Source organism: Drosophila santomea, chromosome 3R (assembly GCF_016746245.2).
Source record: "Drosophila santomea strain STO CAGO 1482 chromosome 3R, Prin_Dsan_1.1, whole genome shotgun sequence".
NCBI classification, from domain to species: Eukaryota; Metazoa; Arthropoda; class Insecta; order Diptera; family Drosophilidae; genus Drosophila; species Drosophila santomea.
The window spans coordinates 15,710,104-15,736,561 of record NC_053019.2 but is presented as its reverse complement, the minus strand read 5'-3'; the positions used below and the strand labels follow the sequence as shown (position 1 = coordinate 15,736,561).

At 45.8% G+C, this 26,458-nt stretch overlaps 11 protein-coding genes across 11 annotated transcripts; 5 read left to right on the top strand and 6 right to left on the bottom strand.

The window, feature by feature from the left end:
• Nucleotides 1–59: 59 nt before the first annotated feature.
• LOC120454098 (GPALPP motifs-containing protein 1) lies at nucleotides 60–2,743 on the top strand. The gene is made up of 3 exons (XM_039639108.1): nucleotides 60–148; nucleotides 1,546–2,433; nucleotides 2,494–2,743. The coding sequence occupies exons 2-3, from the start codon at nucleotides 1,549–1,551 to the stop codon at nucleotides 2,656–2,658; spliced, it is 1,050 nt and encodes a 349-aa protein (XP_039495042.1). The 5' UTR covers nucleotides 60–148; nucleotides 1,546–1,548; the 3' UTR covers nucleotides 2,659–2,743.
• On the top strand, nucleotides 142–1,354 carry LOC120454099 (phosphatidate cytidylyltransferase, mitochondrial). The gene has a single exon (XM_039639109.1). The coding sequence runs from the start codon at nucleotides 200–202 to the stop codon at nucleotides 1,226–1,228; it is 1,029 nt and encodes a 342-aa protein (XP_039495043.1). The 5' UTR covers nucleotides 142–199; the 3' UTR covers nucleotides 1,229–1,354.
• A 10-nt stretch (nucleotides 2,744–2,753) lies between the features above and the next one.
• LOC120454100 (cyclin-C) lies at nucleotides 2,754–3,778 on the bottom strand. The gene is made up of 2 exons (XM_039639111.2): nucleotides 3,145–3,778; nucleotides 2,754–3,085 (listed from the first exon to the last, which is right to left on the bottom strand). Exons 1-2 carry the CDS (start codon nucleotides 3,730–3,732, stop codon nucleotides 2,870–2,872), a joined length of 804 nt encoding a protein of 267 aa, XP_039495045.1. The 5' UTR covers nucleotides 3,733–3,778; the 3' UTR covers nucleotides 2,754–2,869.
• A 137-nt stretch (nucleotides 3,779–3,915) lies between these two features.
• Nucleotides 3,916–6,072, top strand: LOC120454094 (mitochondrial-processing peptidase subunit beta). The gene is made up of 6 exons (XM_039639105.2): nucleotides 3,916–4,103; nucleotides 4,374–4,580; nucleotides 4,640–4,968; nucleotides 5,031–5,401; nucleotides 5,461–5,552; nucleotides 5,635–6,072. Exons 1-6 carry the CDS (start codon nucleotides 4,035–4,037, stop codon nucleotides 5,977–5,979), a joined length of 1,413 nt encoding a protein of 470 aa, XP_039495039.1. The 5' UTR covers nucleotides 3,916–4,034; the 3' UTR covers nucleotides 5,980–6,072.
• Nucleotides 6,073–6,074: 2 nt separating this feature from the next.
• Nucleotides 6,075–7,627, bottom strand: LOC120454095 (2-(3-amino-3-carboxypropyl)histidine synthase subunit 2). Its single transcript, XM_039639106.2, has 2 exons — nucleotides 7,392–7,627; nucleotides 6,075–7,338 (listed from the first exon to the last, which is right to left on the bottom strand). The coding sequence occupies exons 1-2, from the start codon at nucleotides 7,551–7,553 to the stop codon at nucleotides 6,091–6,093; spliced, it is 1,410 nt and encodes a 469-aa protein (XP_039495040.1). The 5' UTR covers nucleotides 7,554–7,627; the 3' UTR covers nucleotides 6,075–6,090.
• A 694-nt stretch (nucleotides 7,628–8,321) lies between these two features.
• On the top strand, nucleotides 8,322–9,212 carry LOC120452777. Its single transcript, XM_039637166.2, has 2 exons — nucleotides 8,322–8,606; nucleotides 8,668–9,212. The coding sequence occupies exons 1-2, from the start codon at nucleotides 8,369–8,371 to the stop codon at nucleotides 9,210–9,212; spliced, it is 783 nt and encodes a 260-aa protein (XP_039493100.1). The 5' UTR covers nucleotides 8,322–8,368.
• An 8-nt stretch (nucleotides 9,213–9,220) lies between these two features.
• On the bottom strand, nucleotides 9,221–11,873 carry LOC120452776 (nuclear pore complex protein Nup93-1). The gene is made up of 4 exons (XM_039637165.2): nucleotides 11,651–11,873; nucleotides 11,412–11,592; nucleotides 9,977–11,358; nucleotides 9,221–9,916 (listed from the first exon to the last, which is right to left on the bottom strand). Exons 1-4 carry the CDS (start codon nucleotides 11,809–11,811, stop codon nucleotides 9,250–9,252), a joined length of 2,391 nt encoding a protein of 796 aa, XP_039493099.1. The 5' UTR covers nucleotides 11,812–11,873; the 3' UTR covers nucleotides 9,221–9,249.
• Nucleotides 11,874–12,144: 271 nt separating this feature from the next.
• Nucleotides 12,145–13,097, top strand: LOC120451555 (RRP15-like protein). The gene has a single exon (XM_039635355.2). The coding sequence runs from the start codon at nucleotides 12,225–12,227 to the stop codon at nucleotides 13,059–13,061; it is 837 nt and encodes a 278-aa protein (XP_039491289.1). The 5' UTR covers nucleotides 12,145–12,224; the 3' UTR covers nucleotides 13,062–13,097.
• Nucleotides 13,098–13,116: 19 nt separating this feature from the next.
• On the bottom strand, nucleotides 13,117–13,777 carry LOC120451554 (V-type proton ATPase 21 kDa proteolipid subunit). The gene has a single exon (XM_039635354.2). It carries the CDS (start codon nucleotides 13,753–13,755, stop codon nucleotides 13,117–13,119), a length of 639 nt encoding a protein of 212 aa, XP_039491288.1. The 5' UTR covers nucleotides 13,756–13,777.
• A 111-nt stretch (nucleotides 13,778–13,888) lies between these two features.
• On the bottom strand, nucleotides 13,889–15,153 carry LOC120451552 (40S ribosomal protein S5b). The gene is made up of 2 exons (XM_039635351.2): nucleotides 14,528–15,153; nucleotides 13,889–14,153 (listed from the first exon to the last, which is right to left on the bottom strand). The coding sequence occupies exons 1-2, from the start codon at nucleotides 15,047–15,049 to the stop codon at nucleotides 13,986–13,988; spliced, it is 690 nt and encodes a 229-aa protein (XP_039491285.1). The 5' UTR covers nucleotides 15,050–15,153; the 3' UTR covers nucleotides 13,889–13,985.
• A 1,110-nt stretch (nucleotides 15,154–16,263) lies between these two features.
• Nucleotides 16,264–17,632, bottom strand: LOC120451553 (V-type proton ATPase 21 kDa proteolipid subunit). The gene is made up of 3 exons (XM_039635353.1): nucleotides 17,491–17,632; nucleotides 16,752–17,431; nucleotides 16,264–16,403 (listed from the first exon to the last, which is right to left on the bottom strand). The coding sequence occupies exon 2, from the start codon at nucleotides 17,410–17,412 to the stop codon at nucleotides 16,774–16,776; it is 639 nt and encodes a 212-aa protein (XP_039491287.1). The 5' UTR covers nucleotides 17,413–17,431; nucleotides 17,491–17,632; the 3' UTR covers nucleotides 16,264–16,403; nucleotides 16,752–16,773.
• Between the last annotated feature and the right edge of the window lie 8,826 nt (nucleotides 17,633–26,458).

Genomic DNA, 26,458 nt, shown 5'->3' with positions numbered 1-26,458 from the left:
ATTGTTCAAGTGAAAAAAAAACCATTCAATTTTTCAGCCAGCTGATTGCCAGTGTGTACACCCCTCCGTCGCCGGCGAAAAGCAGACAGCCCGACCGAAAAGCATCAACTCCATTCAGAAGAAACGGAGGAGTTACGTGCTAAATAAAGTAATTATAAAGCCTAAGTTTAGTCCCATTAGAAGGTAAAACACCCACAAGATGTTGGACCTATACAGACGCACAGTGGCGCGGTTTCCGCTTGGCAGTGTCAGCTATATGTTCGCCTACGGATCCGGCGTTAAGCAGCAGGAAGGCTATGCAAAAGTGGGCAATAGCAACAACAAGCGTCCTCCACCGGGAACCGTGGTGGATCTGGTTTTTTGCGTTCGTGATGCACAGGGGTTCCATGCGGAGAACCTGCACCGCCATCCGGAACACTATTCCGCCCTTGGGCACCTGGGACCGAACTTTGTTGCCAAATACCAGGAGCGTTTGGGTGCCGGCGTCTATTGCAACACTTTGGTGCCGCTGCCGGATGTGGGCATTACCATAAAGTACGGCGTGGTGTCGCAGGAACAGCTGCTGGAGGATTTGCTGGACTGGCGGCATCTTTACCTGGCTGGCAGGCTTCACAAGCCCGTTACGAATCTGGTCAATCCTTCTGATAATCCTCCCCTGAAGGCTGCGCTGGACAGGAACCTTATATCCGCCCTGCAAGTGGCTCTGCTACTTTTACCAGAGAAGTTCACCGCCTACGGGCTTTTCCACACCATCGCAGGACTGAGTTACAAAGGCGATTTCCGTATGATTTTCGGGGAAAACAAACAGAAAGTGCACAACATAGTTAGTCCGCAAATAAACGACTTCTTCGCCCTATACCAACCCTCCTTGGGTGAACTCTCCGATTATGTGGCGGTTAACATGAAGGGCCATGAACCAGGGAGCCGGAAACCAGCCATAATCTTCGAGCAAGACAAGTCCTCATCGGCTACGTCCCAACACTTGCGACGGTTGCCCCGAGAGCTTCAGAAGCGACTGCAGCGAAATGCCGCCTGTCGTGGTGACTACACCCAGGTGGTGAACCACCTTTCCTTGGCCTCCCAGCTTCCGGAGGTGCTGCAAGCATCCGTCAACGACATTGTGTGGCGCAGCAGTGTCACGCAATCGCTCAAAAATATTCCCAGTGCTGGCCTTCTCAAGTCCTTGGCCTATAGCTACCGCAAGGCTCAAAAAACATTCGCTGTTTAGGTTTCTATTTGGGTTAATTCCCTGGCTGCCAATCTACCGACTAAGTTGTCCCATCCAGCTGCATTTTGTTAAATAATTTTAAGCTTTAAAGTTGTTAACTGCAATATATGTTTAGCCCAAGCCAAAGACCTGAGTTTTCTTGGGGATTCTCAGAAGGAAGGTGTTAGGTCGTAACGAGAAAGTATCTATGATCCTTTTTATCTCTTCCCTAAAGCAAAGGAACTGTGAAAATTCTTTAATCTATTTTTTGCTTCAGTTGTGAAACCTTTTTCAAAAATGTGTTGGTTTACTTATTATTTCATTATTTTCATTTGCAGATTATGTCCAGCGACGACAGTAGTAGTGATAGCAGTTCGTCCAGCGACGAAAGGCAAAGGAAACGGAAGCACAAGAAGCACAGCAGAGATGTGGACAAGTCCAAAAAGAAGAAGTCAAAAAAGCACAAGAAGGAAAAGCGTCGCCACAAGGAGAAAAAGCGCAGCAAGCAAGATGAAGAGAATTCTGTGACCTATGCGCAACCTGCACATTTGTTGAATGCATCTCGGCCAGCTATGACTGCAAGCAACGAAGATTCCTTTGGTCCCGCTCTGCCGCCGCACTTGAGAAAGCCCCAGCAGCCGGAACTCCCTGAGCACAGCCAGACCGCATCACAGCCGCAGGCCATGATTGGACCTATTATGCCCAGCAATTTGGCCCGGGAAAAGTCTCCTATGAAGGAAGCGGACGCTGAGGACGATGATGACCTGGCTGGCACCTTTGGTCCTCTGCCGAATGCCAGTCAAGTGGCTCTGGAGGAACGTGCTTTGGCTCTGAAACTGGCGGCTCTGGAGGGCGGCGGATTGGGTACATCAACAGACCAGGATGTCCGCGAGGAGTGGATGCTTGAGTTGCCGGATGTGGGATTAAAGAGCGGCCTTGCTGCCCTGAGCAATATGAAGCGCACCTTTTACCAGGGAAAAGAGCGACCCGACTTTAGCGATCGCTCATCCTGGACGAAGACCCCGCAGAGTGAAGCGGCTGCTGCTGCATCGGGCCCAAAGTCCTTCAGCTCGAAGGAACTGGAGCAAATGGCACAGGTCAAGTATGAACAGCAGCGGGATGACGAGCAGGAAAGCATGGCCAAGAAGCACAAGAAGAAGCACAAGCGAGAGGAGTCTCTTGTGGAGCTGCATCAAAAGAAGCTTAGAAAAGAGCAGAGACAAAAGGTAAGATGAAAAATATATCTTAAAGTCCTATTGTTGATACGAAATGGTTATCATTTTAAGGAAAAGGAACTGGCTGCATCGGGTTCAAAGCCTGAACGAAGACCCTTTAGCAGGGATGTGGACTTGAAGCTCAACAAGATCGATAAGAATCAAACTAAGCAGATTGTGGACAAAGCCAAGATACTCAACACCAAGTTCTCCAGGGGTCAAGCCAAGTATCTGTAGGCAAAGTGAACAATATAAAGCAGGGCGATTCGGAACCACATGTTAAACTTAAGAAATTTTGTAATTTAAATTAGAAAATAAGTCGTAAATAAGAGTTTTAATTGCTTAGTCACCTAGCTTAAACCTTCGTTTAATTGGCATAAATAGGTTATATGAGGACAAACACATAATACGGCAATACAAGCTAATTGTGAATGAATGTGAGGCTCTCCTAACGTTGAGGCGGTGGTTTCGGTTTTGGAATCTTGGACAGCAGCATCTGAATCTCGTCCTTCTCCTTCCAGTCCTTCCACAACTCGTACAAATTGACAATAGCACGAACGATCTCCTGAACCTTGTCTAAATCAACATTCAGTTCGGCGAACCACTGCTTCGTGGCGTCTTTTTGCAGTATAACGCAGGCGATCTGCAGGCAGGCAATAGCGATCTAAAAAGAATAGGTTCTTCAGATGTAAAGACGCTGTTGATATGATGAGAATCACAAACCTGATAAGGAGGATACAGCAGGCAGACATCGGTGCGCAGGGAATCGTTCACGATGCGCCAGCTCAGAGTGAGCAACTGGTCCTCCTGGCCCATGTCCTGAACCAACTGCAGCAGCGGTCTGTACGGCTGGTAGACAATCAAACAGCAGTCCAGGTTCTCTAGCAGGTAAAACTCGCACTCCAGGATGTGATTGGTACGGTAGGGAAACTCCTGGGCGTATGCATAGCTGAACTTTGTTTTAATGGCCGACTGGCAGATCGAGATCAGCCGTGAATTGGAAATAACACCAAACTCCTCCACCTTCGAGGCCAGCAGGATGCAAGTGGGCGCCAGCAGCAGAGGATCGATGTTCTTCAGGGAGTTCCTCGCATAGAATCGCTTAAAATACACCGTCGCCGTGGCGATGACCTGTTGCCTCAGCTTTAGCTGCTCGCCAAGCACCTGAATCACATTGGCAAAGAAAATAAACACCTTTTGGTATTCATCCTCGTTTAGAGCCAACAAATCGTGCTGACGCTCCCGGAGCAGATCAGGTTTGTCCAAAATCCACTGCTGCGAGTGCGAACTCTGCCAGAAATTGCCCGCCATTTCGTAACTAGTAGGCCGAGCTGTTCAGGTCGGCCAAGAGTTTTGTGTTAGCTATCCAAATTAAGTGTCTATTTCAATAAAAAGCCGGAAAACTAGGAAAAGCGAAAAAATTGTGTTGATGTTTCAGACAGTGTGTGCACACCTGAGCTATTTTCCACGAACAGCTGATTGGCCGCAGCCAACTTTGCGTAGGGCAGTGCATTGGTGTGTTTGTGTGTGAATTTTTCATCAGCGCCGCGGCCACAAACGAAAAAGTCTTAAATATTTTTTAGTAATAGGCTATTGAACGAATTAACTAAACGATGGCGTTGCGAGTTCTTGGCGTGACGCAGAATATGCGCTCCTTCATGCGGGGCGTTGACATGATCAAGGTAAGTCCAGCCAGCCACCTAATGATTACGCTTCTCAGGACATAAATTACGTAATTGTAAATGATTGTGTTTTTGGTTGCAATTTCGATGTATTCCGGTACGAAAAGAGAAAAACAATATCTATTTGGTCAGTTGATCAAGAGCCATAAAGTTTTTCCAACAAATAGTTGGGAAAACTGTTTGCAAAAACCACTATGAGCACTTTGAGGTTATGTGCGTGTTTTACTTAACTCCGGACTATATAGTTTTCCCGTTTTTCCGAACTTACAGCGCTACAAGTCGGCTGCCACCCTACAGAAGACTCTGCTGAACATACCCGCCACCCAGGTGACCAAGCTGGATAACGGTCTCCGCGTGGCCAGCGAGGATTCCGGCGCTTCCACCGCCACCGTGGGCCTTTGGATCGATGCGGGCTCGCGCTCCGAGAACGAGAAGAACAACGGAGTGGCCCACTTCCTGGAGCACATGGCCTTCAAGGTTGGCCCACTGGTTTGGTGTTTTAAATTCATATAATACCTCCTTTCTGCCTTTTTTAGGGTACCGCCAAGCGCTCGCAAACGGATTTGGAACTGGAGGTTGAGAACCTGGGCGCTCACTTGAACGCCTACACCTCCAGGGAGCAGACCGTCTTCTACGCCAAGTGTTTGTCCAAGGATGTGCCCAAGGCCGTCGAGATCCTGGCCGACATCATCCAGAACTCCAAGCTGGGTGAGGCTGAGATCGCCCGCGAGCGCTCGGTGATTCTGCGCGAGATGCAGGAGGTGGAGAGCAACCTGCAGGAGGTGGTCTTCGATCATCTGCACGCCACCGCCTATCAGGGTACTCCCTTGGGCCAGACCATCCTGGGACCCACCAAGAACATCCAGTCCGTATATAAATCTTAAATTATAAATGTTTAGTCTTTAATTATAATATTTACTTCCTTAGGTCCATTGGCAAATCCGATCTGACCGACTACATCCAAACCCACTACAAGGCTTCGCGCATCGTTCTGGCCGCTGCTGGCGGCGTCAAGCACGATGATCTGGTCAAGCTCGCCTGTAACAGCTTGGGTGGCCTGGAAGCCAGTGTGCTGCCCGCGGAGATAACTCCCTGCCGCTTCACCGGCTCCGAGGTGCGTGTGCGTGACGATTCCCTGCCCCTGGCCCATGTCGCCATCGCCGTCGAGGGCTGCGGCTGGACCGACCAGGACAACATCCCCCTGATGGTGGCCAACACCTTGGTGGGTGCCTGGGATCGTTCCCAGGGCGGTGGCGCCAACAACGCCTCCAACCTGGCCCGTGCCAGCGCTGAGGACAGTAAGTACACTTGTAAGGCAGCCAGGGCATGGAAATTGTTAACTATATTTCCCCTGCAGACCTTTGCCACAGCTTCCAGTCGTTCAACACATGCTACAAGGACACCGGTCTCTGGGGCATTTACTTCGTGTGCGACCCTCTGCAGTGTGAGGTGAGTGCCAGGTCTACAATTTAGGCTTGGAAATGAGAACCAATGATTTTACCTAAACTAACTCCTTGCGAATCTTTCCCAGGACATGCTTTTCAACGTGCAGTCTGAGTGGATGCGTCTGTGCACCATGGTTACCGAGGCCGAGGTGGAGCGCGCCAAGAACCTTTTGAAGACCAACATGCTTCTGCAGCTGGACGGCACCACGCCCATCTGCGAGGACATCGGACGCCAGATTCTGTGCTACAACCGCCGCATCCCGCTGCACGAGCTGGAACAGCGCATCGATGCCGTGAGTGTGGGCAATGTGCGCGACGTGGCTATGAAGTACATCTACGATCGGTGCCCAGCCGTCGCTGCTGTGGGTCCCGTGGAGAACCTGCCCGACTACAACAGAATCCGCTCCTCTATGTACTGGTTGCGGGTTTAAAAGGTTCCACCCCGCTGTTGTTGGACATTGTAGTTTAATTCAAAAGAAAATTTCGCCCCCAGAGGATCAGTAAACCGATAATACTAAAAGTTATATAAGTTGTTCTGGCCTTTATTGATGAGAATAGTTTATGGGAATACCACTGAGTCCCTGCTGCAACTTGGCGGGCTCCGTCTGTCCAAGAGCAGGATCTAATCCCTGCCAGGTGCGATCCTCGAAGGAGAGCCCGGTGTCCGTCGTCATAAGGGCCATTTTGGCTTGTGTGGCAAGAGCTAGCGAGGCGGGATCTCCAGCCGTTTGAAGGGAATCGTTAACCGCTCCCCTTAGCCTTCCACTAACCAAGCTCACGTCGTTCTCTGGTATGTCTGCCGCATCAAAAGGCAGAAAGCTGCGTCCTTCCGGCAGAAGTTGCTTGAAATCCGTCACATACGCTTCGGGGTATCTCATGTGCCAAGCGGGATTCAAGGCCATCTCTGCCTCAAAGACGGACACAATGGGCTTATAGTACTCTTTGGAGTCGTACATATTATTGAACGGGCAACCGATGAGGACAAAGCAATCGATTTCCAGGAAATTAGCCAGTTTGGCGGGATTAATCCTGCCCACAGAAATAAGCTGCGTCTTTATGCCCCTGCCCTTTGCCATTGTTTGCAAACGAGTCACCACATCTAAGTAACCTTCAGCCGAAAGTGTGGCCACAATGAGTCCCAGGGTTTGTGCATCCTTGCACTTTTCGATGTGGAAATAGCGACGCCGGATGAACTGAGCCGTAAGGGGATTCTTTGAGCTTAGACTGCCACAGGATCCATCGTAGATGTGCCATTGCACGGCAGCCGGAGCGGTCAAAGAGAGATTTGCGAATCGCTGGTTATCGGCGCCTATGAAAATGCAAATCCTCTCGAGGCTCGTGGTCTCCTTAGTTGTCTTTGAATCTGCCTCGATGGGCGGAAACAGTTCCAGCAGCAGTTCCTTGGGCTCAAGGGCCTCCAACAGCTGCTTCTTCAGCTGTTCCCCATACAGATACTGGTAGCCAATGTCCAGGTAGACGCACAACTGTCGATCTTTGCTCTCCACGCGCAGACTTAGCAGTTTGTCCAGGAGAACATTCACGTCCAGCGGCAACTCTGGATAGAGATATAGTACCGGCAGTCGGGTGGCCCTACTGCGACATGCATTTCCGAAGTGAATCACACTGTCTGCATCCACATGGGCAGCCGCAATCTCGTCCACGCAGCAGCTGCCGTATGTGGTGTCCGCCAGGATGAAGACCTTCACGTCCTCCGGCGCAAGTAACTCCTTCAGGCCCACACTAATGGCATTGCTGTGGGGCAGATAGTCGTCCGGAAATTGCAGGCACACCTGGAGAGAGGCGCTTGAGACGTTAGTCCCAAATGCATAACCGATATACACACCCTTTTGTAACCACTTTTGCGAATCCAATCTACGCACGATCGCCGGTGGTTTTCATTCCAAATCTGTTCCAAAGTCACCGGCTGCTCCACTTCCGCCTGACGCTCCAGAGCGGCTGTGTCCGAGCTCGAGAAAGCCGATGCTGATGTTTCGGACGAGGTCATTGCAAATCACTTTCTAACTAAGATTCCTTTGTCCAGTAAAAAAGTATCAAATGCATGCACTAATATAAACAAAGTCAAGATAGCACCGACGCATTAGAGTAGCTTAGAAAATGAAACGCACAGGGAGAAACAAAATACAACTTTGTTATACACTAACAAAAGATATATGCATAAAATTAGACATCTGATATTCGATAATAAATAAATAAATCAAAATATTTCTGAATTTCATGTTTTACTTAAACCAAATTGAAAATATTATGTCTGATAAAAACTTTTAAAACATTAAGTTTTGTTCCTAAAAAATACAATTAACGTGAAACTATTTACTTTATTTTAAAATAATACATAACAAAACTTTGTATAAAACCAGATATTCAAGAACATTATAAACTCACTGACTTAATTAGGTATTCATATAAATCATCGACTTAAGAAATAAGCACCTAATCATTCTTTAATGAAAGTGTATCACGTGATCAGTGTTCATGCTAAGTTGGTGGGAGCACAGACTTACCGGAGACTTAAACCCAATTACTGTTTGCCCACTAAAGTTCGTTTGCTCGTTTGAATGAATTTCTGTTGAAGCGCAATAAACAATTTTAAAATTTAAATAAGTTATTTACAAAAGTCTTACAATGCTCTCCCGATACAATTATAAGTGCCTTGAAAAAGGCCCCTTAGATAACGCCTCTTTCGACCAATGTCCAGTTCCTGATCTTGACCCAAATTTAAGTTTCAAGCGCCTACCAACACTTGTTGCTTTCTCCATTTCACCTACCAACATTTCACCGAACCATATTAGTTGTAAAAATATGAAAAACCGAAAACTTCGCTGCATCGTGGACAATTGCTATGAGAGTGGCCAGCAGGATAGTAGCTCCATGTACAAGTTCCCCATTAATCCGGTTGTCAGGCAGAAGTGGATGGACAACATTGGAGACATAAAATATATGAACTTGTTTAACAGTCGGGTGTGTAGGCGGCACTTTGAGACACAGTGTTTTGGCAAGACCAAAGTGTTTTCCTGGGCGGTTCCCACACTCTACCTGAGTAAGTGCATCAGAGCAGACTCATAATGGGCTCCCTAAACCTGTTCTCTTCAATATTTCAGATAAGCAAGAAGTGGTGCACCAAGTTAGTAAGCCAAGCAGGAATGTTTTCATCCGCAGATGCAGCGTCAGGAACTGCCCTTCACGATCTCCTCCAGAAAGACTGCACTTCTTTCCCGCGAATCCCGAAATGCGCAAGGAATGGATGGAAATATGTCGTCTTACGTTGGACAACAAGTGGCTGTTCATTTGCGGTCGACACTTTCGTCAGACTTATCTGCCAAATAGCAAGGGAAACCTTAGAAAGGACGCCATTCCAGAGTTCCACTTAGGAACGGAAGAGGAGGATCCCCTTGGAAAGAGCATCACAAGCATGAAATCATGTTCTAATAAGAGCATTATAAGTTTCAAGAGCGACGATTCTGGCATCGACGAGGAAAGTTTCAAGGAGAGAAAGCCACACGATCCATGCGCCAATTGTCTTGATCTTAAACAGCAATTAGCAGCTGCTCTTCTTCGCGTTCAGCAGTTGGAGGAAAAAAAAGAACAAGAGGATACAACAGACAGCGATGATGAGGAAGAGCACATATTCATTCTAATGAAGTAGAGTACTGCTTCTCTTCATAACTTAAATTAGATTTATTCTAGTGCATAACCAGTTCTAGTTGAATCAGTCGCCTGTTGGTGTCGTTGGGCAGGCGATACGGCATAGTGGCTGCCATGTTGGATAGGCCTTTGGCCCGCTGCCGGAGCTGCTGCATCTGGCTCTGTTCCAGTGAGCTGCCCGTTCCTGTCTTCAGCTGCTTGTACTGCCGCTGGGCGATGTCCATGGCGGCCACAATAACGTCGGGCAGCACCTTGATTACCTCGCCGCTAAGTCGCTTGACATTGGCCAGACACACATCCACATCGTCCGTCGTGTTGGGCATCAAATGCGTTTGCCTAAGCTGATCCAGCGCCGCATTAAATTTGCCCTCATGATAAAAGTTGAAGAAGATAAGCAGATCCTGCAGCAGCACAAAGCTGCTCTTCATTTTGGGCTCCACCTCGATGCTGTCGCTGGCCAACAGCTGGCTGAATCTCTGAGCCTCTTGGCCAAGGCGTTCCCTTAACGATCCACCTAGCGTGGGCAGCTGCACTACTTGGGCCAGCAGAATGCAAACGTGCTTCAAGGCCAGGTTGTACTTGCCCGCCATTTCGTAGAGCCGCGCCGACATCTCAAAGTTTCCCAGGGTAGCAAGTTCGTCGGCCACCAGAGCGGCCATGGTGCGAGTGTCGAACTCCGGGCATTCGAACTGACGGAAGAGCCCACTAACAATACAAGAGACGAGACTTTAGACTGACTAAAATAAAGTAACACTGCCAACTAACCTGTTAACCTCGTCTTGGTCACTCGACTGCCGCTGGCCGAATATCAGATCAATAATAGTGGTATCAAAGACACCGCTGTCCACCACAAGATCGCACACACAGGCCATAAACATGTTGCGGCCCTTGTGATCCCTCAGACAGCGCAGTGTGTAGTAGTAATGCAGAGCCTCCGAGGTGTCCGTCCGCTCAAACCGCTGCACATACTGTCGGATAAGACGGGTTAGGTTGAGGCGCCTCAGTGGCTGTGGATCTATAATGTCGATCGAAAGCAGGGGCTGCGCCACACTGCGTGCACCACCCAGAAGTCCTAGCTCATGCAGCGCTATGGCCATGTGAACTGCATGTGCCCGATTGTCGTCCCGGCGGGCCAGAAACTCGATGGCTGCTTCAAACTGGCCGGTTAATGCAAGGGTCTCGAAGTAAAGATACGGCTGCTGCCTAGCATTGAAATACTTTTCGCCATACTGTTCCAGAATCAGTGACTGTAGCTTGCCATAGTTGGCGGCGTCACCGGGCTGAATCATGGCCAGCCGGATCCAAAGGAAGTCGTCTATGGTCTTGGCCACTTCGCCGTGTACTTCATTGACATCGCAGCCCAAAAGGATGCAGTAAACAGCTTTCTTATAGGCATCGGTGGAGTTGCGTATTTTGTTGGCGTACTGCAGTCGCAGTTGATTTTCAATTCTGGAATTGGTTTCGCCCGCATTTCTATCTGCAACGAGCTGGGCAAACTCATCGTGGCTACTGCCAGCTTCACGAAGGAACTCAACGGCCACATCGGCCGATCCGCAGCGCAATCCATAGTAAACCAGCGGCCATAAGGGTCTTTCGCCAACGGTGTCCACAAGTCCGATGGTCTGCTGCGCTCTAAAACGATGGCTAACAAAGGCCAACACCAACTGATAGCTGTTGCTGGCATAGGATCCACCGACTTGGGAGCACATGAACACGCGGTAGCGTCGTTCTAGGTACGATTTCGCATGGGTAAAGAACTCCGGTCTTTGCTGGCGGCTTTTGATGGGATCACTGCGCAGCGGCTCGCTTATTTGGGTAACGCAAGCCAGCAGAGTCCACATGTCCGTGAGCCTGGAGTCGCCAAAGCTCTGGGACAGATGTGCGAACTTTTGGACGAGATTGGGGCGATGGCTACCCTTCAGCAGCAGTTCGTTGTACTGCCGCAACTCTTGGGCGTATACGAGTTCCAGCGGATCGAGACAGGAACTTGGCTGACAATGCGGATTTACGATGGTGGGTTCCGGCAGGCGTTGCAGGTCAATAAAGTTCTGCGAGGGGGCAATTAGGGCGTCCAGCAGGCGGGTCTTCTCCTCGTTCCAAGTTTTGTTCATACTGGCCCACTTCTGCTTGCTCACCGAGTCGCTGATCTGCAAATGCAGGAAAAGTCAGCAATTTTTCGGTTTCCTAGTTCCTTACGCACATTCTTGTTTGTGTCCTCGATCACCGAGAGGATGGCATTCTCGCGTTCGTTCTTCAGAAATGTGCGCACATCCGTGTCTGCCTTTACGTCCAGCGGCTCAAAGGTTTTCCGGGCACTCAGCGCCTCCAGCTTCTGGTTCAGCTTGGGCAGGTCCACGCCCTTGGAGCCCAGCAGTATGTGACTGACAGACGATGCTTATTAAGACTACGGTTTACTTTAATTCAGTTTTGTTTACTCACGCCTGAATCTCTTTTCCGCCGGTTTGAGTGATGCGGGAGTGGAGCTCCGTGGTGGCCTGCAGGACCTGCTGAAGCGTCCGCTCCACGGCGGGCAGTTCGCACTCCGCCTTCGCCTCATTGGTCAGGTTCTGGGCGCGCTGCAACAGAGTGTTTAGGTCCATTTTTGCAAATAAATAAATTCACTCCCAAAGCAGTCGCACACACTGATCAGAGTGACCAGATGTTGGCGCCATAACTGTATTAGAGATGGCAGTTTCGATTTTGGTACAGGGCTCTCCCTGAAAAGTAAACTCGCGTAAACCTATTAATTAGGAATTTAACTAATTCTACTTCAATGCCGGGAGATGTTTGCATACAGAGCTAAGTAGATGTTCCTATCTTCTTCACTATAAAGATATGCATTATTTTATATATTTGTAAATTTATTTTTAGAATTTTTTTAGTTGTACTAATTTCACTAATTTATGTTGTTTTGCCGATAGTGCGACCTGTTGGCTCTTTTACCATCTCTAAAAACGTGATAAACACGCTCGTTTTGTTTTTAAAGTTGGATCCACTTGTTTGCCCACATAATATGGCTCTTTTAACTGAGAAGCGTGTAAAAAAGACACCTGCTCCTGCGAGCGACAGTTCTCCGGAGGAATCCGACTCCGAGGGCAGCCAGAACTCCGGCAGCGAGGCGGAGGGCAACGCCGGTTGGGCGGACTCCATTCTGAAAGTCCTGAAGACCACAAAGCCGGAGACCGAAAATAAAACCGTGCTGGCTCGTGCCAAACACAGCCAGGCGGCTGTGCGGATCGAGAAAGCCGCAGCTACAAAGAGGCCAGGATTCGATTTTGAGATCGAGAAAGGAGAGGTCAAGGAGGAGGACGAGGAAGACGACGACGACGATAACGATGAAAAGCCTCAGGTATCTGCTTTGGATGCCACGCTGACCAAACAGCAGCGCAAAAATGTGCCCCTCCAGCTGCGTGTGAAGCCCAGTTTTCGGGACATAGAGCGCGAACGAACGCTCCGCAAAGTGGCCACCCGAGGAGTGGTGCAGTTCTTCAATGCCGTGCGCATCCAGCAGAAGGATCTGCAGCAGCAGCTTGAGGATGCGGGTCCGCTGGACAGCCGACAGGATGCCGTTCTCAACAACATCAATAAGCGAAAGTTCCTGGACGTCCTCATGAGCGGCAAGCGCGCCAAGTCCACAGCCGTAGATAACGCAGTAAAGAAAGAGGAACAAGAAACGGATGACGACGACGATGACGAGGGATCCAGTGGCAAAAAGAAGTCCGAATGGAGTGTGCTGCGCGAGGACTTCATGACCAACAAGAAAATCAAACACTGGGACGAAGAAGACGATGACGAGGAGGGCCACAATGACGAAGCGGATGACAGCGACGACGATGATGGGGAGGATTAGCTTTAATTACCAAATAAATGTTAGCTTTTCAATTAACTTTTTCTTAAATAATGGTCTAATTAATTGTTTCCGCCTTGGAGGTCATGTAAATGGCCACAATCAGGCCAAACAGTCCGATAGCCGAGCCAAAAATCTCCACAATGAGGATCTTAACAAAGAGCGCCGAGTTGGCCGCATCCGCCAGGGCAGCGCCGGAACCCACGATGCCCACAGCAACGCCGCAGGCCACGTTCACCATTCCGACGCAGAGACCAGCCCCAAAAGTAGCGAATCCCGTGAACATATTGGTAGCCATGACATTTCTGTCGGTAATCAGCCGCAGATTGCTGAATTTGTTGACGTTGCCGGAAAGCAGGATGGCCGTGATCAGGCCATATATGGCCACCGCCTCGCAGAAGATAACCGAAATCAGGTTCTTGGTCTTGATGCGAGGCGATCGCACTCCGCCGCCCGCCACGCTGCATCCAATCATGTAGATTCCACTGGCAGAGCCCAGAACGGACAGGGCGCAGGCGAGGAAGATGCCCATGCCGGACCACAGGAAGGGGTTCGAGGTGTACAGGAACCAGCCGAGACCCATGCGCTCACCCATATCGGTCATCACGTTGGCAAGAATTACGCCAATCGCGCCCAAGGAGGCGGCACCCAACACGAATAGCACGAAAAATAATCCAAAATTCATTTTAAAGGCCATCTTTCAACCGAATAGCTTGGAGGTTTCAGAATCTAAAGAATATATTTTAAGTTAGCACGGTTCAAAGAAATCTTTTGAACTGACAAAAAAACAAAATCCAGTCAAAAATTAATGCCAATAAAAACAGAAGGAATAAAATACATTTGTGTATTTAGTTAGTAGATGAAATGATTACATAGCAACTTATGTAAGTCGGCATCAATTCATGAAAATGAAGAAATAATCGCAGCTTAACGATTCGATTTGGCCACGCGCTCCAACTCGTCCTTCTTCTTGATGGCATAGGAGTTGGAGGATCCCTTGGCCGCGTTGATCAGCTCATCGGCCAGGCACTCGGCCACCGTCTTGATGTTGCGGAAAGCAGCCTCACGTGCTCCAGTGCAAATCAGCCAAATTGCCTGCAAGAGAGCATTCAATTATCTTTATGGTATATGGCATGTACTTTTTTCTTTTTGGGTTTGATATAATGGATAATAATGGCGTTCTAATGTTGTTCTTGATTTATTACCTACAAATTTAAAATGCAATGTTGCTAGCTTTTGTTTTCAAGTTAAGTAACTAAGTTTCTGTGAGGATTACGTAGGTAAAAAAATTATAAAAAGCTCAACGTATGTTAACGGCTATTGAATGTCTACATATCAAACAAAATTTATAAAAATGCATTTACTTTTAAATACTTTGCGTGACTGCAAGAAATTCTCGAGATAAAGTTCTTTACAACTTTTTACGACTTTGTTCTTCGTTGGTTTTGATAGGAATTTGGAACATTTACCTGGTTGACGCGCCTCAAGGGCGACACATCGACGGCCTGGCGGCGCACAGTGCCAGCGCGTCCAATGCGCGTGGAGTCCTCGCGGGGACCGGAGTTGACGATGGCATTGACCGTGACCTGGAGCGGATTCTCCGAGGTCAGCAGGTGGATGATCTCGAAGGCGTGCTTGACGATGCGGCAGGCGAGAAGCTTCTTGCCGTTGCTGCGCCCCTTCATCATCAGTCCGCTGGTGAGGCGCTCCACGATGGGGCACTGTGCCTTGCGGAATCTCTTGGCCGCATAGCGTCCGGCGGAGTGCGGCAGATAGCGGGCGAACTTCTCCTTCACGGCGATGTAGTCCTGCAGCGAGATGTCGCTGATGGAGATGTCGTCGCAAGCCCAGCGACCGAAGAGCTTGATTTCCGGCCACTCGGTGGCCTGCTGGGCAGCTATAGTGGTGGCATCCTCGGCCCAGATCTCCTCCTCCTGCGGCGGCACCTGGCTCGCCTCCTGGCTGCTGGACTCCACCACTTCCTCGGACATTTTGGGGCAGTTAAATCGAGATAAAGCTCAAAAAGCGTGCGACTTTGCGAAGCGTTTTGCGCGGAAAGAAAGAGGATACAAAAGGAACGGTAAAAGAAGCTGTCACTTTTAAAATGGCCGCGAAATGCAACACTGGGCCCAGGGGCTGCCAACTGTGGGAATTTTTCGGCGGGCGTTCAAATTTAAGGAAAGCCTTTTATATTTATTGGATCATGCATTATTATTGTTAGGGCAATAGTTGAATCAAACTGATTTATGTTTCAGGTGATATTTATATATAATCATATAATCTTTTATTTATTTCAATGAAATGTTCACAGACTTTCACTTTTTTCACGTCCTTTGCAAAAATATATTTTTGATATCTTTACTCCCGGCTTAAATTTCTTTCCTCTAAGTAGTTCTATAAGGCTGCCTTTGCAGAAGTCGATGCAATCGCGAATGAACCGAAACTGCTCGTAATTAAAATTCACATCACAGTATATGCTTGGCTAAGCAAATGCAGCAAAAGTTGGGCTTAATTTTACTGCTGACTCGTGAAAAGCTCAACAGTATTAATGTTTACCCCACATACACTGAACGAAAATTGTTTCAAACAAGTTTAACTCGAGTTAATAATAGTATTCCTTGTATTGCATCAAACGCACCAAAACTCAATACCATGTGATAAAACAAATAGATGCCATATATATGGATGAAGTGTGTAACGCACTCATAACAATTTAGCGCGTGCTTCTGATAAGACATCGCCGTAGTCATACTTTCACACATATTGATAAACAAAACGTATATATTTTATTTGTTTTAATATGGAATACTTTCTATAATAATAATAATGCGACTGTGCATCCTTCTACAACTTCTGCCTCCAACAGTAGCTTGAAATATACAAGTTTATCGTTTTGCGGTAGTTAATATAATACATTCTAAATTAGCCTTTAAAGGGCCAGCGTAGAAACAAACATAACAAACTACTTAAAATCAAACACGGACACACACACACGATGTCTTTCGTTTGGCAAAGAAATTAAATAAACAAATCACCGTCGTTTTCACACCGTGCACACTCCACAGTCGATTGAGTGATGCTGGTGACTGCAAGTGTGCGAGGCGTGAAAACCAACTGCCAACTTAACCAACTATCATCTTAATAAGTAACTAAGTCCTAGTTTAAAGCGTTTCGGCTGATCGGATTTCGGTTTGTCGGGAGTCTCCTGCAAGCAGCAACTGCGTATAGCAAGTCGTAATTTCCAAAAAATAGGCAAACACTGGTGTTGTGCGTGTCTGCGCGGGGATGGGGGAATGCTTTGATGACTGATTGTTGTTCTTCGTGATGAGAATGGAGTGGCGAAGGCTGTGGGAGAGAGTGAAAGTTTATTTCGTGGCTGACTTGAGTTTGGCTGAGGTCGAAACTATAGCACTCGCAAAACATAGAAAGGCTGGCAATCGAGAGGTTGAATGAAGTCAATCTTCGCAAGGGGTGGTAACTCCTTCATGCTTAAGAGATTATCCACAAATCCGAAGCCTTGAACTTACATTTGAATAACTAATTACTGGGCTAATCAAATGCAAGAACAAGTGGCTGCAGTATTCTCATAGCCGCGAGTCTCGAAATGCAGCCTATCAGCGATAAGGATTCAGTTGCTCCGCCGCGAGTGCTACTATCTTGACCTTTGCTGTTTCTACAATGATTCACACTCACACTGGATGGCTGGCGACGGCGCCTACTCCTTGTCGCCCATCTTGGACTTGGAGGTCATGTAGATGCCCACGATGAGGCCGAACAGACCGATGGCCGAGCCGAAGATTTCCACAATAAGGATCTTGACGAACAGGGCGGCATTGGCGGCGTCCGAGAGGGCGGCTCCCGATCCCACAATGCCCACAGCGATACCGCAGAACAGATTGACCAGGCCGACGGCCAAGCCAGCGCCGAAGATGAGGTAGCCGGAGAACCAGTTGGTGTTCTGGATGGCCGCCTGCGACAGGGCCGTCTCCATCGAGAACTGCTCCAGCTGGCCGGACAGCACGATGGCGGTGATCAGACCGTAGATGGCCACCGCCTCGCAGAAGATGACCGAGATCAAATTCTTGGTCTTGATGCGGGGCGCCTTCACGCCGCCACCCACGATGCTCGTGCCCGTCGTGTGGATGCCCAGGGCGGCGCCCACGACCGACAGCGAGACGGAGAGCCCGATGCCCAGGCAGGCCCACATGTACGGGTTCGAGGAGGCCAGGAACCAGCCCACGCTCACCCGCTCGCCCTTGCCCGTCATCACAAAGTACAGGGTCAGGATGGTGGCCACGGCGAGGAAAAGCCACAGGAACGTTTGGGACACCACGGTGCGTATTTGGGCCGCCATCTTGCTATTTGTTCACTGTCTGCGGATCGGGGGAGTGTTAGCACGTCCGGATTTCCAAATTTTCCAGCTGACACTCACCGAATTGCAGGCGTAATTGTATTTTCTTGGCCGACAGGTGACTGCTCCGTGCGAAAAAAGAATCCACAATCACATGACGTACATTTTCTCTATCAGTCGCTATCGAATAATCACGCCACTCGATAAGTGCGATAACTCAACCGTGCGCAGCGATGGCCCGCTGGCTCTTTTGTAGCCAGAGCTTAACCTCCTGCTGAATGATGGGACAGTAGCGAGAAAGTTTACTAGCTTGCACTGCCAAAGGTAAATAAATCATTATCTGATGCAATCATTTCGCTATAGAAGCATTTTAACGTATAAATGTCTTATTCTATTTCAGCTATTCATTTTGACTACCACAGCTGGTATTGCTTAGCAGAGACACACGCCTGGCAGAGAACTAAAAGCAAGGGTTCACACCGATGGCCGACAGAGGTATCGATAAATCGAAATGGTTAAGCACCTTAGTGCACTTTTAAATTCGAATTTTCGCGGTTGTTGTTTGTACCAACATAAATTAGTTATTAATTTCTTAATTAATTAATTTCTTACTAATTTCTTAATTAAAAGTTAAATGTTTAATTGATACTTTAATAAATTACAAAAATGTGCATTTAATTAACGTTTTTTTTATAAAATTTTCTTAAGGGTGACACACATCTTAAACAAAAAACTTGTAGCCCTACGATCTGACTCTGATTTAATATGCTTTTTATGGAAACAATAACTGAAAAGTGTACATAAAAATAAAAAATGTATATCTTTATGTCATTTTTTTATTTTTATTGTCAATGGCAACTAAAAATGTCTGCCTCCCTCCAAATGCAATTTTCTTGTAACTTATTTGGCTCAAAAGATTTATTCACCTACAGTAGTAAACGTTTGGGTCTCAGATAGGTTATATTTTTTATTTACTGCCATTAAATGTTGCCATATAAATGGCAAATCTCTCGTTTATTTTCATTTGCCTTTGTTTTTTGTATGCATATCAGCAGTCGGAGGCCTGTTTGCAGTTCAGTGGCCACCGCTCGAGGAATTGTGCCTACGCGCGGAAAACTGTCCTGTCGCCAGCGACTTTTTCAGCTCATTGACTTGGCCGGGAGAGGACCGGGTCAGGTCAAGATTTCGCTGTGGATGGGAGCACGTTTAACAGCAACCACGTGACGGTAGCGTAATCTAAAGCCACATCATCATTAAATATTTACACTACATTATAATTTCTGTTCTTTTCGTACGCGGCGCGTGTCAGACTCTCATACACAATTACACATGAAAAATATTCAGAAACCTTATTAACCATTACTTTAGATTACTAATAATGGAAACGAATTAAATTGTATTCATTTTTATTTTATTTTAAAGATTTGCTTTTGCTTGGAGCACAAGTGGTTGTTTTTAGAAGTTACCCCGACTTTTTTTGAGTGTAAGACAAGTGAGATAAAGGGATCCGGAGGATGAAATGTCTTACAAGCAACGGAAGAAGAAAAAGTCGGAAAGGCGACACACCGCAACATTCAATTAAACGTAATGTGTTGTTTGTTGTCCCTCGAAGGACAGGTTTGTCCCATGCCCCTTTTTCCCCACCCTTTTCCAGAGCGCCCCCACCCCCACTCCCCACGATAATAAATGTAAACTTTTCACTTGAAAAATTCACGACGCGCATAAAGAATGAATAAAATGAGATGTCTACGGATAAGCCGGAATGGTTGTGGGTCTGGGTCAAGTCAAATATCACAAGAGAAATCCATTAACCTGCGTCTTTCTTCCCTTGACTGATTTTAGTGTGCGGCTTATCTCTGGGGTTTTTGTTTAGACAAGTGCAAAAGAAACGAGAGAGCTTATAAATATTAGTTCAAATTATAGAAAAAATTTTAAGCGTAAGAAATAAATAATTTGTTTAAAACTCTTAGTGACCAACTAGTAGAAGCGAAAAGTGCGCAAGTAATTTGCCAAGTTTAAGGACTGCCACACTTATGTTCCACTTGACTGCGGAAAAAACCCCAACAATGAAGCATATGCAAGGGCACAACTTTTGTTCACCTGCCACCAGTGGCAACAGAAACAACATCGACTGCAGAATGAGCAGTGGCAGCAGAGCTTAGTTTTCTATGGACCGGAAGTTGGCCGGGCATATAAAAGGCCTTCCGCTGCTTTCCGGTGCAATGTTGCATTTCAAGCGTGCCCCAGACATGAGCACCCAACAATGTGCAACATCCACTGTTGCAGAAGCGTCTGAAGTAGTCCGTCCTGGGCACAATGAACCTCTAAGGACTGCTAAGTTCCGACCGCTGGACTGCGACATATGGAGGGCTAATTTCGAGAGGCATGCAGCAAAATGTTTGGTCACGAGTGCGACTTCAGACAAAAGAGTTGGATGTGTAAAGGTTATGCATGCACAAATTAAGAGTGGATCTCTGATACTACCTGAAATAGTTGTAAAAAATATAGTTTATACTTATTATTAAATACATTTTCCATATTCAGAGAGTGGGCCAGCTCACTTAGCCAGGTGTTGGCCAGGATCCAGGGAAAAGGACCTGCTTCAGGGTGATTCGCTCTGTGTGGGCATGGTATTGTGCGAGAATCCAGCACAAGAGGCTGTGGAGAATTGATTTCCTGTTGAGGCATTTAGGCCGATTTGCTGACCATTGGGCAAAGTTCAAAGGGAGGACAGGTGGAAAGTGGATGGGGGAAATGGTGCAGCAGATCAAACGGCCAAGGGACTTGGAGCTTCAGTGGCTGTTTTGGGATAAAGCGGGTCTGCCGTAGGTCAAGTTAGCCCCAACTCCGTTGTCCGGCCGTAATCTTATTTATTTGTTTGGATTTTCCGGAAAGCCGAAGCCGAATGTAATCTGTTTTAACCGCTGTATTTTTATTTTTGTTTCCACTGGTCTTTAACTGCTGGTATGAGCAAACTGAATTGCCTTTATTTTATTTGCTCTAAGTGGCCGTCTGGCATTAATTTAATGTATTGAAATGTAATGTAATGGTCAGTTCGTAACTTATGCAAATGAATTGGCAATTCAATGAAATTTGCCAGCCGGATTGATTTTTCCACTCCTTGTATTTCTTTGTTGCTGTTTTTACACGTGGCAACTGCGGTTCGCTAATGAAATGCAGTTCATTGTGTACATCGAGTTATAGCCATTTATCGATGGACTGGCTGAAAGAGCACTTCATAAAGCGTTTTTAAGCATATGTTGGAAATGTGAGTATATTTTCCCTTTACACTTGTGTATGGCAAATAATACAACCGGCATCTATAAATTTAATTGTAAATGAATACATTTTTTGCTAGTGCAAAACGCAGTATCCTGGTAATTAAACTTACCTTATTGCTAATCAGGAAGTCCCTAATTTTTGAGCTGCCAACATGAGATGGCAATTTGCAATAAAATACTGTCAAAAATATTATGTATACTTCTGTGGGCCCATCTGCGCTTTGCTCTTCATTTATTTCATTAACTACAAAGGAGATGAATACAGGTTCAGCCAACTCTGCTGAACAAAAAACAGCCACAGGCACTTGGCCAAAAAGTGACAAATTGTTTCAATTCAACAAAAGGCAAAGGAGTCACGGCAGCGAAATGAGTAAGATGGCAAAGGCACAAAAAACAATAAAGCCTGCACAATAATGGCCTAGACCAGAGATAAAAGGGGCGAAGAAGGAGGAGTTTGGATGGAACCGAGCTTTATAGCCCTTTTTTACTCTCGTCCTTCGCACTTGGTACACTGGAAAATTTTAGAGAATAGAACAAATAGGGAGAATGGTGAATATATTAACTTAAAGCTGAAGTAACAAAATAAGTCCTAAAACCATTCATAAGCACTGAGCTCATATTTCATAAAACTAATTTTAAGGCTACACTTTTTTCTCTTTTTTATTAAACATGTTTCAAGTGGTGGTAGCGTTTTCGTAATAGATTTAGTAGTACATCTAAATTTGTTATTCTCACTGCAGCGCTTTTTTCGCCGAATCCTTTTCTGTTGTTTTGCAGTTCGGGCTTCTTTGTGTCATTAGCCTCCGTGTCCGTGTCCCTGTCCGTGTCCTTTTTATCTGTTGTACATGACATTTTGGCCTTTCTCATAAGTCTCGGACAGGCGAGCAGAGATCCCGACAAAAGGTAGAGTTCCTCCAAGAATGATGAAGGCAATTTGCGGCTGATCCTGTCCACTCCTTTTTACTCCCCAGCATACATAATTATCTTAATTTTAATCAAAAACAGGAACTGAAGTTTTGCTGATATTTGTTAGTATTTTGATTTGCATCGCCATCGTCGTTTGCCAATGCAGTTTTGGACACGCTCTGTTTTCTGTCTGAGGAGTGCACAGTGATTCTTATATTCGAAAATTAAATGAAGCTAATAGAAAGAAATATATACATATATATACCAATATATTGATATTAAAATTGTGTAATCATTTTATGAAGTTTTACGTTAAATATTTAAGCTCTGTTTCCAAAGTACATGGTTTGCTTCATATCGAATATATATTTTTCTTTCCTATGTTTTAGCAATCCTTTCAAAGATTCAGACTGCCATGTCCGCATGCAAATTTCAAGCGAGTGATAAAAATCGACTCCCTGCCCTGGAATGGAAATGCAGTTTGGCAAGGCAAATATTTCAGCGTAAGTAAACTACATTAGCAACTGGGGAAATAGAGGGGGTTTGCTGGTCCAAAAACGAGTGGCAGAATGGGGATGAGCTAGTTGGCCCTTGGTGTGTTTGCCCGTGCGTCAGGTGCAGTTCACCCAGGTTCAGTTTGGCTTCATCCTTGGCTCCCCAAGTGCCGCACCCGCACCCGCCCCATCGCAGTCCCAAGTTCTCCACATTACCCATCCGCCCTGTGAGCCGGCGCCCTGCTTCCCGTATTTGTATCCGTGCGGTTGACAGCTCAGCGGCGCTCGCTTCACATGGAAGAATTTGCGGAGGAAGCAGGCTGGCCAGAAATATAAAATCGTTTTGCTGCAGGGCCAAGTTGAAAATGATAGAAACGTTAATCAGATGTTTGTGCATAAGCGATACATGCTCCAACTGCAAATTGCAGTTGTAAGTGAAGTCAAACAGTGCATACTTTAAATGCTTCAGTTAGGTAGTTGAACTTTCAATAGAATGTATCTGAAAGATTTGAACACTCATTGCAGCTTTTCCTGGTTGAGGAGTGTTGTCTAGTTTTCAAGGTAAGTCAGAAAAGTCTCATGTCATTTTCAAAGTGGTTTAATCAATCCCAGCTCCATTCACGCCAATAGCCAGCGCCTATCATGAAAGTGTCCTTCATTCACTAGTCAAACATTTGTCTAAATGTGGATATACAAGTTAAATATTGACTGAAGCCAGCAAGCCAAGTTTCGAGTTAGTGAGACAGATTGCCACCGAAATATAGAATCAAGAGCGGTGACAAACAAATGCGATTAAAACTTTGGCCAAAGACAAACAAACAAAAGTTTTAAAGACTTCTGCGCCGCAGCAGAGCAGCCGAGCAACAAATTAATGAAATAGTTTTGATGACTTTTCGCCCCCAAGATGATCTTCAGCCCAAATTTCCATTTCCCCCCCCCCACACACACACACACATTCATATAGCCGCCTCACATGTGCAATGAGCGCAGTTCTGTGGGCAATTAATCGAAAGTGTTTGCTGCATAAATCAAGGCGACTTATCCGTGCCGCCGAAAGTATGCAAAGTTATTTGCCAGCCAGGAATGCGGCATGCGCCGTAAGTTATGCCAACTATGCCACAAGGAGCACTTCTCCTGATTGTGCACGTGTGTGTGTGTGTGTGTGTGTGTGTGTGTGGAGTGTCTATGGCGTATCGTAGTGTGTGTGTGTTTGGCGGGGTAATCAGGCAGCAAGTAGGTCAGCGGCAATCAAAGCCAGAGATCCCACGAAATGGAAATCAAATTGTATTGTGGCCGTGTCTGCGTTTCGTTTCGCTTCGCTTCGGTTGGCGATATAAGAAATTATTTCTGTCTTCCAAGCCACTATGGGAAATTTGACCCCTTTTTCTGGCCAAAACCCATTTTCTGAAAGTCGGAATATTACAATAATATTTGGTGTACGCATTCATAATTGACCAATCTTTAGTGCTGCATACCAGAAATTTTAATAGATGGCGCCACAACAAAGAAATCAGCTGTTAAAAACAGCTGTTGCGCGTACACAAAACAACAATCTGCAACATTAATTTTTTCTTTCGTTACAAAAGTTCTAATATCTTTGGAACCAAAGCGTTAATTTCCATTCTGTAAAAAGTATTTTAATCAGTGGGCCTTCTATTAGGCGTTTGCAACATTCAAAAGAAAAAAAAACCAGTGTTGTCCCATTAATTTAGTAAAAATCTTAGTTGCTTTACAAAAGTATTTTTTTTTATAATGCCTAACTTTGAATAGAGATTTAAAGTGATTGCAGCAAATTGCATCAATGAAATATACCTCATGTTGTAGCTTATTTAATTCTTGTTCAGATTATTGTAATTTTAAAAACCACTTTTACCGATTCTTGGAGAATTTATAGATTTTAGACTTAACCCTACTTTTCCAAATTCAGAGTAATCTCATGCTAAACGGGAGTTAAACAAGGCGGTTGCTGAATTGTTTCGTTATTTTTATTAGTACTATTGTTGTTAACTTCTGTAAAATAATTAAGAATATAAACTCTATCACGAAATCAGTTGTTTTGGCTGAGATTAGAAAAAGCATGCAAAATGAGAGAAAGGCTTTACGAAAATTAATAATATAAATATAAGGGACTGTGCCACGCCCCCAGTTTTTGCGGTAAGTTTAGATATGGTCTAGTGCAAATTAATGCAAAAAAAAAAAATTAAATATCTTTATTCGTTCTGGAGTTATAAATTACAAAAAATAGAAAGGGCGGTGCCACGCCCACAATTTTTGGTACCATAAGAGATATGGACTAGTGTAACCCTATACAAAAAACACCAATTGAATATCTCTCCCCGTTCTGGAGTTATTAATTTAGGCCAGAAAAAGTGGTCAAATTTCCCATAGTGCAAGCCACTGAATAGAATGCATTTATTACTCTGCGCCAGTGTGGGCGAACTTAAAATAAGTATTACAGATATATTCACGAAGTAGTCATTGATTTGCAATCAAAACATTTCCGTTCCCGCTTGTAATTTAGGGCTTGAACAATCGTTTTCCTTGGAAAGCCCAATGCAAAACTGTTTCAAGATTTGGCTAAATACATAAATACATGTAATCCATATCTTTTCCCTTCAATTAGGGGATATTCAACCATGTTGTAATGGAAATTCCCAAACTCCGAGTGGATCGCCAATCTGGCTTTCCCATTCCCCGAAGTTATTTTCCGCTTTCGCCAATCTGAATGTCTATTTCCCAGGAAATTGCCTCCAACCCAAGGAATGTATTCCTAAGTTTAACCCTAATAACATTTGCTTTTTATAGCAGGACCTTGCCTGGCAACAAAACACGCCCTAATGCCAATTCAATTTGACTGCTTCTAATTACTATAAAATATCGCGGATGTTTAGCATTAATGAGGTCAGTGCGATGGCAGGCTAAGCCAAGTGCCGTTTCTCCTACCCACGAATAAGTTCAGGTACAAGTTTTAATTGAAATTTAAGCACTTAATTTGCCTAAAGTAGACGAGGCGAAATGAAGGAAAGCTCATTGATTGGGGGCTTTTTGGGTGAGCGTCGATAGAGTTTCGGCCATTATAAATAGGTTTCCAAGCCCCAAAATTGAGCCCCACTCGCTGATGATGTCGTGCAATAATTTACACCGGCCATTTCTCTCCGTCTCCTTATTTATGTGCCGCAGATGTCACGTGTTCCTTTTGTTACTTTTGGTCAGCGCAATTTGGCCAAAAAAGGGGTTGGCATCAGTGCTGGCAAATTAAAAATGATTGGAACACTAATAAATAATTAAATTAAGTGTGTGCAATTGGTCATCACAATTTACAATTGAAATAATATTATTAGTGATTTTTTGCCGATTTACTTGTCGCCTATATTTGGCAGCACTATTTGGTTTCCGGGCGTGTTCCTTTTCGAATTGGTAGCCTTGAGTGAAATATGGCGCAAGTTCATGAGGTGGCGACATCAAAATGATGATGATGCCTGCGAGTCTGGCGGCGGTGACAACATTGTCGACGTCTATTGCAATCAAGAATTTATGTTTTCAGCTCGCAGTTTGTCTTCGCGATGGAAGGTGGTTCTTGGCCCTCGGGACTCTTAGCCGTCCGGGTCTTGAGCTCTCCGGTTCCGGCAGAAAGGGGATTGCGAGAGGGATTGGGCTTTGGATTGGGCTTGGGGTTTTTGAATGCCTTCAGTGCGAGTTGGCTCGCTCGCTTGGTTAAACGCAATTTAGCTGCATTGCTCAAATTTCCGCTCCACTATCGCGTTACCTTCTTCGGAATCTCACTCTCATTTTGGCCTTTCATCTCCCCATCTTTTCCCCTATATGTATCTGAGTTTCCTGCCGTGACTTGTTAGCCTGGATGGCACGAAGTTGGCCAGAATATTCGAGCTGGGTTTGCTGGAATTTGTAGGTCAGGTTATCGTTGGCTCACTTGATGTTTTGGGCAACATCATTTGGATCAGGACTTATAATAAATAGGAGTGACGTGAGTGGGAGCAATAAAAAGTACAAAGTTGTGAAAAATTTGAGAATAATCCAATTTAAATGCATTGAAAATACGACTAACAAAAACCTTATATTTTCAGTGTGTTCTGTAAGTGTTTTTCTTGGGGTTAGTTTTCTTCAAAGTACTAAAGTAACATTGGGGTACGATAAGGATAATTCATGAGCTTGTCTGCTGGTTTTTGGCAAAAATCAATTAGGAGTAACCGCGGGCTTCTCGGACTCAATCCAAGGTAAGATGGCCAGCAGCTTATGCAGCAGGCTTGGGGCGAAAGTGAACAGCATTTGACTGGCATCTCGGGCAAGTTGATGGTGCGGAGTTCATCACAAAAGGGCGTACTGTCCGGTCATGTCAAGTGCAGTAAC

What these genes read in the sequence shown, in the direction of transcription:
- LOC120454099 (XM_039639109.1), top strand. Translation starts at nt 200, where the DNA reads ATGTTGGACCTATACAGACGCACAGTGGCGCGGTTTCCGCTTGGCAGT.
- LOC120454098 (XM_039639108.1), top strand. Translation starts at nt 1,549, where the DNA reads ATGTCCAGCGACGACAGTAGTAGTGATAGCAGTTCGTCCAGCGACGAA. An exon ending in GAAAAGAGCAGAGACAAAAG is followed by an intron (nt 2,434 to 2,493) that starts GTAAGATGAAAA and finishes TATCATTTTAAG; the next exon opens with GAAAAGGAACTGGCTGCATC.
- LOC120454100 (XM_039639111.2), bottom strand. Translation starts at nt 3,732, where the DNA reads ATGGCGGGCAATTTCTGGCAGAGTTCGCACTCGCAGCAGTGGATTTTG. An exon ending in TGCTGTATCCTCCTTATCAG is followed by an intron (nt 3,086 to 3,144) that starts GTTTGTGATTCT and finishes TATTCTTTTTAG; the next exon opens with ATCGCTATTGCCTGCCTGCA.
- LOC120454094 (XM_039639105.2), top strand. Translation starts at nt 4,035, where the DNA reads ATGGCGTTGCGAGTTCTTGGCGTGACGCAGAATATGCGCTCCTTCATG. An exon ending in TGGAGCACATGGCCTTCAAG is followed by an intron (nt 4,581 to 4,639) that starts GTTGGCCCACTG and finishes TGCCTTTTTTAG; the next exon opens with GGTACCGCCAAGCGCTCGCA. An exon ending in GGACCCACCAAGAACATCCA is followed by an intron (nt 4,969 to 5,030) that starts GTCCGTATATAA and finishes TTACTTCCTTAG; the next exon opens with GTCCATTGGCAAATCCGATC.
- LOC120454095 (XM_039639106.2), bottom strand. Translation starts at nt 7,553, where the DNA reads ATGACCTCGTCCGAAACATCAGCATCGGCTTTCTCGAGCTCGGACACA. An exon ending in GCAAAAGTGGTTACAAAAGG is followed by an intron (nt 7,339 to 7,391) that starts GTGTGTATATCG and finishes GCCTCTCTCCAG; the next exon opens with GTGTGCCTGCAATTTCCGGA.
- LOC120452777 (XM_039637166.2), top strand. Translation starts at nt 8,369, where the DNA reads ATGAAAAACCGAAAACTTCGCTGCATCGTGGACAATTGCTATGAGAGT. An exon ending in GGTTCCCACACTCTACCTGA is followed by an intron (nt 8,607 to 8,667) that starts GTAAGTGCATCA and finishes TCAATATTTCAG; the next exon opens with ATAAGCAAGAAGTGGTGCAC.
- LOC120452776 (XM_039637165.2), bottom strand. Translation starts at nt 11,811, where the DNA reads ATGGACCTAAACACTCTGTTGCAGCGCGCCCAGAACCTGACCAATGAG. An exon ending in GGCGGAAAAGAGATTCAGGC is followed by an intron (nt 11,593 to 11,650) that starts GTGAGTAAACAA and finishes ATCGTCTGTCAG; the next exon opens with TCACATACTGCTGGGCTCCA. An exon ending in TCGAGGACACAAACAAGAAT is followed by an intron (nt 11,359 to 11,411) that starts GTGCGTAAGGAA and finishes CTGCATTTGCAG; the next exon opens with ATCAGCGACTCGGTGAGCAA.
- LOC120451555 (XM_039635355.2), top strand. Translation starts at nt 12,225, where the DNA reads ATGGCTCTTTTAACTGAGAAGCGTGTAAAAAAGACACCTGCTCCTGCG.
- LOC120451554 (XM_039635354.2), bottom strand. Translation starts at nt 13,755, where the DNA reads ATGGCCTTTAAAATGAATTTTGGATTATTTTTCGTGCTATTCGTGTTG.
- LOC120451552 (XM_039635351.2), bottom strand. Translation starts at nt 15,049, where the DNA reads ATGTCCGAGGAAGTGGTGGAGTCCAGCAGCCAGGAGGCGAGCCAGGTG. An exon ending in CCTTGAGGCGCGTCAACCAG is followed by an intron (nt 14,154 to 14,527) that starts GTAAATGTTCCA and finishes GCTCTCTTGCAG; the next exon opens with GCAATTTGGCTGATTTGCAC.
- LOC120451553 (XM_039635353.1), bottom strand. Translation starts at nt 17,412, where the DNA reads ATGGCGGCCCAAATACGCACCGTGGTGTCCCAAACGTTCCTGTGGCTT.